General features: G+C 37.3%; 1 protein-coding gene across 1 annotated transcript in view; it reads left to right on the top strand.

Annotated features, from left to right (window-relative positions):
* Nucleotides 1-273: 273 nt before the first annotated feature.
* The window catches only part of SLC15A5 (solute carrier family 15 member 5), a 97,695-nt gene continuing 87,169 nt past the window's right edge, over nucleotides 274-10,799 (top strand). Inside the window, exons 1-2 of the mRNA XM_007967775.3 lie at nucleotides 274-764; nucleotides 5,289-5,511. Of these exons, the coding sequence (XP_007965966.3) occupies nucleotides 404-764; nucleotides 5,289-5,511 (584 nt within the window). The 5' untranslated portion in view covers nucleotides 274-403. The remainder of the gene's footprint in view (nucleotides 765-5,288; nucleotides 5,512-10,799) is intronic.

The raw sequence follows: 10,799 nt of genomic DNA, 5'->3' as shown, positions 1-10,799 counted from the left end.
TCTAGTGCTCAAATTCTCCTGAAAAACTGCTTCTTCTGCCTCAATATTTAAACCTTTATCAGTGTGAGGCAGATGAGCTTCCACATGTTTGCAACTGGATTCATGTAATTCAATATAATTTTGGAGGACGATCCTAATTTAGCTGCTAAGTAATTAAGCAAACAAATCAGATTTGGCTACACTGAGCTACCGTGAACGTTTAAATACTCATGTCTCCTTTCCTGTGCTCTTGGATCATCAAAATGAAAAACGTTCATGTGCAAAAAACAAACCTTATGAAATTCTAGCATGGAGATGTGAAATTCAAAGCAACCTTCTTACTTATTTTTTCATCGGAGGGATAGGGCTCAAAATATCACGAAGTTCAAATCACTAACATAAGTTGTGTTCAAGGAGGGCAGTCATGTCTGTTACAGACTTTACCATAACTGATGAGAAAGTACGCTTACATCACAGCATTGAGAAGGAGAAAACTGTAAGACATATTGGCGATTTCTGTTCCTCATACTCTGTGAAAAAAATTCAGGTTGGAATCTGCTTGCTTCTGGTGGAGCTGTGTGAGAGGTTCACGTTCTTTGAAGTTGTCTGCAACATGATCCCCTTTTGCACTATCAAGCTTGGCTATCACAATTGCCAGGCAGCCATCTTAAACTTGTGTTTTATTGGAACTTCAATACTTACCCCTGTGTTTGTTGGATGGCTCACTGATGTCTATTTAGGAAGAAACAAACTGGTGTATATTTGCTTGTTTCTACATTTTCTAGGTGAGTGTCCTCTGCTGACTGGAATGTTTTGTGACTTAATTGAGTAGATTTTTGTTAGAATTTTTAGTTTATATTATTTTCACTCTGCTCTTAGCACAAAATGTGATAAATGAAGTAAGAATGTGGTTTCAATGTATTTCATTCTCTGTACTATTTGAAGAATGCTAGTAAGTCTGTGTGTGTGTGTGCGTGTGTGTTAGAGAATGCTTTGATGCCTATATCATTGCACTTATATTTTACAGTAATTACTCCTTTACATATATATCCTACTCCTTAGAATGCCCTCCCTTCCCAAAACCTTTTTACCTCAAGTCCAAATTCATGACAAATTCCCTCAGAAATGTGAAATTTATTTGCTTCACAACCAAGATGAAATGTGCTAAAAAAAGGTTTTTGAAGTTCATGTAAAATAATTGAGAAATGTTTTTATCCAAAGGTGGTCTTTTAATTAGTCATATACTAATTAAGACTGCATACGATGGTATGATTTCTATATTATTAATTATGATTATATGCTTTAAAAATGAGTAAATCAGACACCACAGTGTGCGTCTTTACATATATATATTAATATGTATCTGCAAAGGTTTGGGACCGATTGCGAGAAATGCTGGGAAAATATCATGTTAGTTTAATAAGGAATAGAGAGCAATTTGAAGAACAGACTAGAATTTTAGACTGAAAAGTTCAAGTTATTCTTCTTAAACAACAAGAAGTCTCTGAAAATATCATGAAAACAACATTTGAGAAATGCTATTCTGCAATACAGGATGGTCAACCACAGTGAGAGATTAAATAGACAGAGATCAGAAAATCTCAGGATGATGGTTTAAGCAGTAAAGTGCCAATTCAGGAGAGAACAAGTGAAAAGCTATAAAAACTTGGCAACTAAATAAAGGTACAAATGCGATGGGGGTCAAAAATTAGCTCCAAGTTTCTGATCTGAGCAACTTGGGAATATAGCATGCTGTTCACCAATAATGAGAGGTGCAGTCGAAATGAGTGTTGGTAGGAGGACAGATGAGAAAGAGATGGATAGATATCAGGTACTCAACATATCACACAATCTCAGGCAGGTGGTAAATTACCATTCAGAGAATCCATTGGAGTGTAAGTCAAACCTGGAAAGTCTGCAGCTGAAGTTCTGTGGAATAAAAACTAAGGCACTGCATGACAAATAATCACTCAACATTCAACAAATATTTCTTATTGACTACTCTGTACCAGACATTATTCCAGGTCTGGAAATGCAATAGAGAAGAAAGTCATGTGTTCCTGCTAAAGTTGACTTTTTGGTGCAGGGAGAGAGAAAATAAATGAGGAAATAGATGTGATGTCATGTGGCAATGAGTTAGGATGAAAAATAAAGCTGGGTATGAGGACAGGATGGAATGAGTAGTGATGAGGCTGCTACTTGGTACCAAGAAAAAGTTTTCTGATAAGACATTTAAGCAAATCCAAGACTAATTTACTCTGCTTACCTTGGTAACAGGCCACACCAGTAGCATTTGCTGACTTCTTGTTTAACATGGTAATTTCTATCAGTCTAGATTCTGAGGTCAGTCATCAGACAGGATGGAAATCCCAACTTTGGAATTTGGCAAACAAGACTTAAGTCAACTCTACATCCATTCATTTTTTTTACTAAAAGTTATTTCTTTGTTGCCCTCTGCTTACAGCTGCCATCAAATTTCAACCAGTCACTAAATATTAGAGGTTATATAAAAATAGTCTCTCCTGTCTGAATTGCTACAACCCTGGCTGAAGAAAATGCAGCTTTCTTCTTTTTGACCATTCCAATGGCCTACTTACTCAGCTGCCAGTTGTCAATCAGTCTCCAGTTCATACTCCATTCTACCAACAACACTGACTTCCTGAACAAATAAATCTCTATATTGGCTCTATTATCTAAAAAATCAAATCCAAATTTATTAATTTAGCATACAAGAACCTTACCAAGTTCACCTCTCTAGATTTCTCATTCAACTTGCAACCCCAACCTTGCTAATTTCTCCTGGCCTCCTTCCCTAGTTTTCTAATCTTACACATGCTCTTCTCTCTTCCTGAAATTGTCACCTTCCCTCATCTTTCCATCCCTTATCCATGATTGGAAAATTCCTGCTATTGTTTCAAGAACCAAATAGCGTTTGTTGCTAGCTTCTCTGTGTTCAACCACACCCATATGACACTTACACGATTGCATCCATCACTTTATAACATAATAGTCCACCTGCATGGCTGACTTCTCTGATGGACTCAGCAGTTCCTGGAGAGAAGAGCCAGTGGACCCCCACCACCTAGCAGGGGGTATGACACATCATGGTGCTTCTACAGAGCTACTAAATGCGGGCATACTGATGATGAGATACACAACAGCACACATCACAGAGGAGACTTTTCTTCATATATGTCATAGATTTGTCTTTTTGCTGCCTCATTTTACAACACATAAAGTTTTGATTTAATACAATCAGCCTATTATGACATTTTCTCAAAAGACAGAAGGAAAGTGCCTTTCTAAATTACACAAATATACCATTCAAACTAAAAGTGCCTTGTTCCTAAGTAAATAGTTGCTGCATGAAATAGTTGCCCTGTCCATCCTCTTTGGACATCCCTTTGTCTAGCCAGACCTCACATCACACCTACAGAAGAGAAGACTGAGTGAGTGGTAGAAAGACAGAAGTTAGTTTCATATCCAGCTAACCTTAAAAGGGAACATTTCAAACTCAATAATTTAAAGGGCTCACCTCATGGTAAATGAATCTGTTGCCAAATAGCTCTTCAGTGGATATATTCTTTACATTGTGAAAGCCTCTGTAGGGGAGATGGAAGCATTAGACCAAATTTTTATCTATAAGGAATTTATAATCTAATTGAGAAAACAAACCTCATGAAATAACTCTATAAAAATTTATACCAAATAACGTTAAGGCCAAATTGATAAAATGAAGAGCAAAACGAACACGGAGGAGTCACTTTTCACTAATCGAATCATCAAAAAAATTAATGATGCTAACTAGCATGAATGAAGGTCTTCTCATACAATGATGGTAGGAGATTAACTTGTTGCATTGTTAAAGAACATTTGCCAGTGGTATTAAGAAGCAATAAAAATAGGAATGCCTTTGACTGAGAACTTAGGCTAATAAAGATGTGCACAAAAATTATGTGTCAGGGTATTTTATGGTATTCATTTAAAATAACTGAAAAGATCTTTTAAAATACATTATGATTAGAATATCACATCATTACTAGAAATCATGTTGGAAAAGTATAAAGGTATTTTAAAAATTGTTCATATTATTTGGTTACAATAAAAAATCAACAGTGCAATCTCAATTTATTTAAGTAAAATATATTTATATATATTTAAGTAAAATATTTTTAAGTAAAATATAAATATTTATAAAATATTTTATTTTATAAAAGTAAAGATGATCTCTGAGTCATGAGATTATGGGCCTTTTGTATTATTCTGAGTGCTTTCCTCTATTTTTCAAATTTTCTGAAATAAGAACGTATTACTTTTGTAATCTGATGGGGGGGAAATGCTATTTCCAAAAAAAAAAAGTATTTGACTACTTGATGGTAGGAGGTCCAAGAAGAGGGAGATTACAACTGGGTTACTTTATAACATTGGGCAAGCCACTTAACCTCACTGAACCTGTTTCTTTAAAAAAATAAATAAATAACAAAATCTATCCACTCACATCACAAAGTTTTTTCAAGATGAAACATATAGTTCATGAGCATGCTTTGCAAAATATAAAGAGCTTAGCAAAAGCATAGAATTGTATCGTAATTTTTATTAGACAAGGAAAGACATCAAATGTGGTCCCCGCAAAGTGGAAGAGAGAAGGATACTCAACCTTCTTTTGTCACTTTATGTCCCCTCTCCTTCCAGCTCACACTCCTTTTTCCCCAGCCTTTTCACCCCTGTGTGTGACAAAGAAGGCTCCATCCAGCTGTGTGAGAAATAAGATAAATAAGGAAGACATTACAAGGAGAAAGAGAAGTAGGAAAGAAAAAAAAAAAAGACTGTGTTCTCTTTAATGATAATAATGTTCTTCTTAAAAGCTTTTATGTAATAGGCTTCCGAGATATCTGAGATCATGGTGTTTTCTGTCACTTGACTGATTAAGAACAAATAACCTTTATTAACAGTGGTTTTCTCTGGGGGTGGGAATACTAACAGCTTCATTTTGTATACAATGCTTTTCTGAGTTATTTTAATTTTGGCAAAATAAACATGATTTGCTTATACATTCTGGGAGAAAACATAGTTCAAGCTTGAGGAAGAAAAAAAACCTAAAACTCTGGATTAGTTAAGACACATATTGAAGGACATTTTTACAATTAGAAAACATCAGGCTATCCCTGAAATTGCAATGACTACCATAAACGTTTGGATAAGACAATCACAAAATGATGCCACTGTCAGAGGAAAAACCCTGTTTATTATGTGATTTGGTGATCCAATTGTTCTATGTTACATTTATTCTTTTTTTTCTCCACTTACAGGCACTGCTTTGTTATCTGTGGTGGCTTTTCCCTTGGAAGATTTCTATCTGGGCACTTACCATGCAGTTAACAACATACCAAAAACAGAGCAGCACAGGCTGTTTTACGTAGCACTGTTGACCATTTGCCTTGGCATTGGAGGCATAAGAGCCATCGTCTGTCCACTGGGTGCTTTTGGCCTTCAGGAGTATGGATCACAAAAAACAATGTCTTTTTTTAACTGGTAAGTAGCACTGGCTAGGAGAGAAAAGAGGCTTATGACCGTCCTCACTGTTTATTTTCTGATTCCATTTGAGTAGTAGTTGTTCAGTCTTTGTGATGCATTGGGCTAAGTCACGATGGAATGATTCTGTGATGATGATTCAGTCAGTAATCACAGGAGCTTCTAAATCTCATGCAGACCAGTACAGCTTACCAGCACCTTCCCAACACACGTGGATACATTTATCCTCCAGGTAAAAAGATTTGAAGTGCCTTGTCCTGCAGAATAGAAGGTGGCTTTGGAACCAAAGAGACCTGGGTGGAAGTCTGGACTCTGCTTAACACAAGCTGACTGACCTTGACCTAGTCATGTATTCTCTACTTCAGTTTATTCATTTCTGAAGGGGGATAATATCTCTTCTCCAGTTTTATTAGAGGTAACACCATGTGTATTGCTGGCAAAGAACTTGGCACATAGTAAGTGATCAAAAAAAGGTAGCTGTTAGTATGTCTGTATTGTAGTAGACTAATTTGGGAGAAATTATAAATTTCTAGGCCAATGCAGAGAGAAGATGCAAAGATGAAAGAAGTATTTAACAATTTGTTAAAACATCACCCAGCATCTCTGTTTCTCACCCAGTTCGCTCCCAACACCTAAAAGAGTTAATATTCCATGAAAGTCAAACAGCCTTCCTGTGAATCTTTGCCTCTCCCAATGAGTTCTTATGGAGTTCATCAGTTTTTGTGTTTTTTAAGGAAACAATTTATATTACCAAATACAAATTCAAGAAAAAAAATTAATATGTGGATCTTAAGGGAGGGTAGTTAAGCATTTAGTATAAAACTTCTTTGTTATTGTTGTTATCTATCAGTGGATGTCAAACAGATGTGAGCTACATTGTCCATTTTTAGAGTAAATAGTGTCTATATGTATATGTATAGGCATATGTAGCTCTCCGAGGCCGTTCCTCTTTTCTCTTTCTTTCTTTTTCTTTCTCTTGCTCCCCTTTTTTCTTTCTCTAATGATATTAATATTACAAAGCACTCAGCACTATTTTGGATTAAGTCCTAATGTCAGAGAACAATGCAGTCTTACCAAAGGTAGAAGGGACTCTTTACTTCCTTGCAGCAAATTCTGCCTCCTTGACCTGCCCAAAGGAGAAAGAAAAATCCTTCTTTTTTATTCTATTCGGAGGTTTTAATCCTTAATTAGCAACATCATTTTGATTAAATAAGACTCTGGAGGATTAAGACTGGAGAGCAATCAGTTGTTCTGAAAGATAGCTCTGGAGAATTTATTGTACTGTGGTCTTAGTCATTCAGAGTTGTGTTTAATCAAAGTGACATTTCTCAGTGTTGATTACAAAGGAGACATTATATGAATGAAATATTTCCTTTGGGAAACAGAGGGGACTCCCACTGGGTCCGTGCTTTAGGGCTTCAGGAAGGGGGATGGGGAATGGGGAGAAAATGAATTTCTGCAGCTGTAAGGAACCAGGCCAAATTGAGGATGAGCACATTTAGATTTTTAAAAATTATTTTCTGATTTCACAAAATAGCTCAGTATTTTAAAAATTTAAAGTTAGAGCATCTAGAAATGTGTATAAAGAATCAGGGTGTTATTCTTTAAGGTGATAAAAGAACTGGATGATAAGCTCCTTGAAGGCTGAATCTGGTTGTTTTACTTTTTTTAATTTTTCCAGTTTAAATACTAAACTATAGGCCAACTTTTATGAATGTTCACTTACCTTACTGTAGTTTATAGCAACGAATGCTGATTCCATTCCTGTACACAGTGCAGGGGTTGGTGACAAGATGGACAGAGACTCACTCCACTGTGCAACCAGACAGCTGGCAGAATCCTGGCTCTATCACTTAGGAGTTTTGTGGTCTTTGGCAAGTTCCTTAATTCCTCAGAGCCCCAGGCTCCTCATCCACCAAGTGTGAATATCTTGGAGAGCTATTGTTGAATATCTTGGAGAGCTATCACTTATACATAAAGTATCCTAGCATATTATAGGTATTCAAATTATGATCACTATTGTTATGATTATTACTAAATCATGGATAAGCCATCAGCTGAAACCATTGTCTAAGTGCTAGGAAAGAGGGGACCCATTTAGGAGGAGGTCATCTTGGAAAGGAGCAGTTTATTAATGCGTAATCTATGTCTTCCAGTCAATGCCTCTAGAAATTACAAGCCTGGTAAATATAATGAATTTCAGCCGTGCCTTTAGAAAACAACATACCCCTTGAATCTGTAACCACTTGAAGGCTGCATTCAGTTCTATTTGCAGCACAGATGTCAGATGTTCATAGTTACAGGACCTTTAATGAGATGTGTCATTGCTTCTGTACCACCTAAAGCTTCCCAGTGAGCATGTTAAGTAGCATAGACTGGAAGTCTCAGGCACTGAAAACACCACTTCCGAGTAAAGCTGCCAAATGTAGGTGAGAAAACCACTCCCAGCCAACATTACCATCTGGTACTGAATCTTCCTCAACTAATGCACCTCACTACAAAAATAAAGCTAAACTCCCTGAAATCAAGAGACATAATAATCTGCCAACATCCTTGTGCCATTATCCAGATCAGAACCTGGCTTTCCACATATTCCAAAAGCTGAGATGGCCAATTAAGAATCGCCAGACTGGAGATCACCTAGGTAAATACACCTGTGCAGATTCTTTTCTGGAAGCAAAAAGAAGGAGAATAATGAAGTCTGTTCCTGGCCACAATTTTAAATTCTACCACAATTAACCTCAAATCTTGCTTCTGCATTTCTCTACTTTCTTCACCTGATAATTTGCATCCTATCTGCATATCACAGTCTGTTGCTAAGGGGTTACTAGGGTGAATTATATACATGATTAAAAGCCCAAGTAGAATATTGGTAAAGTTCTGAAAAAAGTCTAGAGACTGACTTATTTCACCTCAGAAATGTTGACTATCTGGTACACAAATTGACTCTACGTGGTATCTGTCTCAAACTGAAATATTCTGATTTTAACACTTCCTCAAATTAAATATATTTTATCTTAGAGAAGCACTAGAGGTAAAAATATATTATCCCACAGCATTTTTCCAGAATCTATTTTAATATTCACAAGAACACTGAGAACAATGATTGTTAACCCTAGGTGCACATTAAAGCCACCTGAGGATTCTTTTTTAAAAAGTACAAATGCCTGGGTCCTGCCACCAAAGATTCTGACTACATTGGTTAGAGGTAGGACCCAGGGACCAGGACTTTTTTTAAGCTGCCCAAGTAGAGTTGAGAACCACTGTTCTAACGCAGTGTTGCTGATTTTAATTATCACTTGAGAGCCTTGTTGAAAATGTTTCCCAGGTCCCACCTCGAACCTCCTGGATCAGAATTTCCTGGGAGGACAGGTGGGAAATGCATATTTTAAACAAGTACTGCCTTAGTCTATTCCGGCTGCAATAACAAATAAGCATAGATTGGCTGGCTTATAAACAATAGAAATTTATTTTTCACAGCTCTGGAGGCCAGAATTCTGAGATCAGGGTTCTGGTGAGTGTTCTCTTCCTGGCTGGAAGACTGCTGGCTTCTTACTGTGTCTTCACATAGTGGAAGTGGCAAAGGAGCTCTAGGAGGTCTCTTTTACAAGGGAACTAATCCCATTCAGAAGGTCTCCACCTCTATGATCAAAAGCCCCACCTCCCAAATACACCGCTCCCTAATACCACTGTTACAGGAGGTATGTTACACCTAATACCAAGTTAAGATTTCAACATATGAAATTTGAGGGGACACAAATATTCCTACTATATCAAGTACTTCAGGTGTTTCAGAAGATCAATCCAAGTTTGAAAACAATTCCAGAGCCATAAGGAAAGTCTAGTGATGCCTTTGAAAAGAAATGAAATTAACCATTGATTGAACCCACTACTGTGTTTCAGACTGCTTTGGAACTTTTTGACAATTTTATAGCAATTATCATCACATTTAGAAATCTACCTGATTGAGAAATTCAACATAATTCTGTAAAGAGAGAGGAAAAAATATAAATCTACATATATTCTTCAATCGTAAAATCATAATTTATAAGGTACATTTCAGTGAACAAAATCAAAGCAGTTCATGAAATAATCTTATTAATACTCAAAATGTCCTTTGAGTATTAATTTGAGTATTAATACTCGCATGCTGAGGAGTAGTAGCTTGTAAATAGCTTTGAAAAAATCACCAGACCTTCCCAAATTCTATTTGCACTGGCTCTAGCCAAGTTTAACAAATGCTACCCTCTCACCCTATTCACAACAAGCACTTCCTTCTTTTCCTTTGTGATCTGAGCTCACTGCAACCTCCAACTCCCGGGTTCAAGCAATTCTCCTGCCTCAGCTTCCCAAGTAGCTGTGACTACAGGCGCATACCACCACGCCCGGCTAGTTTTTTGTATTTTAGTAGAGATGGGGTTTCACCATGTTGCCCAGGCTGTTCTCGAATCCCTGAGCTCAGGCAATCTGCCCGCCTTGGCCTCCAAAGTGCCGGGATTACAGGCGTGAGCCACTGCGCCGGGTGCATGTTCTCTTTTAAGCTTGAAAGATACATGAGTCAGGACAATTGTTAAAATTAGGGTGTTGGCCAGGCACACACCTGAATCCCTAGGCTCTGGGAGGCCTAGGAAGGAGGATCACTCAAGGCCAGGGGTTCGAGCCAAGCCTGAGTAACCCCATCGCTACCAAAAAAATTTTTTTAAAAATTAGCCAGGCATGGTGGGGTGAGCCTGTAGTTGCATGTGCTTGAGAGACTGAGACTCAGACAGTGAGGAGCTTAAGCTCAGGAGGCTGAGATTACAGTGAGCTATGAGCACCCTGCACCAGTCCAGCCTGGGTGATAGAGTGAGACCCTATCTCAAAAAAATAAAAATAAAAAGACGGGGGTGGATGGGGGTTGTTGGCAAAAGAATGAGGGAATGGGAAAGGAGGGAAAGGGAATGAAACAGGTTAAAGAGTAAGAGAGGTAGGGAGAGCTTGGGAGCGGGAGTAAAGCAGTCCCCCAAATTTTTAAATTAAAAACTCAACTTCTTCAATCCTAATGTCTAGTTACCAAAATCAATATTTTATTAAATTGTCTTTAATATCTCTGCTGGAAAAAAAATATGTATTCACAGATAAAAAGGAACTCTAAAGTTTCTGTTTTCCTCTTCTTTCTCCAAATATTTGGCTACCAGAATATTCTTTGAAGTACCTCAGTGGCCAATGGTTATGCTAAAAGAAGCAATGATTGACAACAGCCATCCACCATGAAATCGGTGCTCAAGTATTTTATTTCACTGACTCCT

The sequence above is a fragment of the Chlorocebus sabaeus genome, chromosome 11 (genome assembly GCF_047675955.1).
Source record: "Chlorocebus sabaeus isolate Y175 chromosome 11, mChlSab1.0.hap1, whole genome shotgun sequence".
NCBI classification, from domain to species: Eukaryota; Metazoa; Chordata; class Mammalia; order Primates; family Cercopithecidae; genus Chlorocebus; species Chlorocebus sabaeus.
This window is presented reverse-complemented; position numbering and strand designations above follow the sequence as displayed.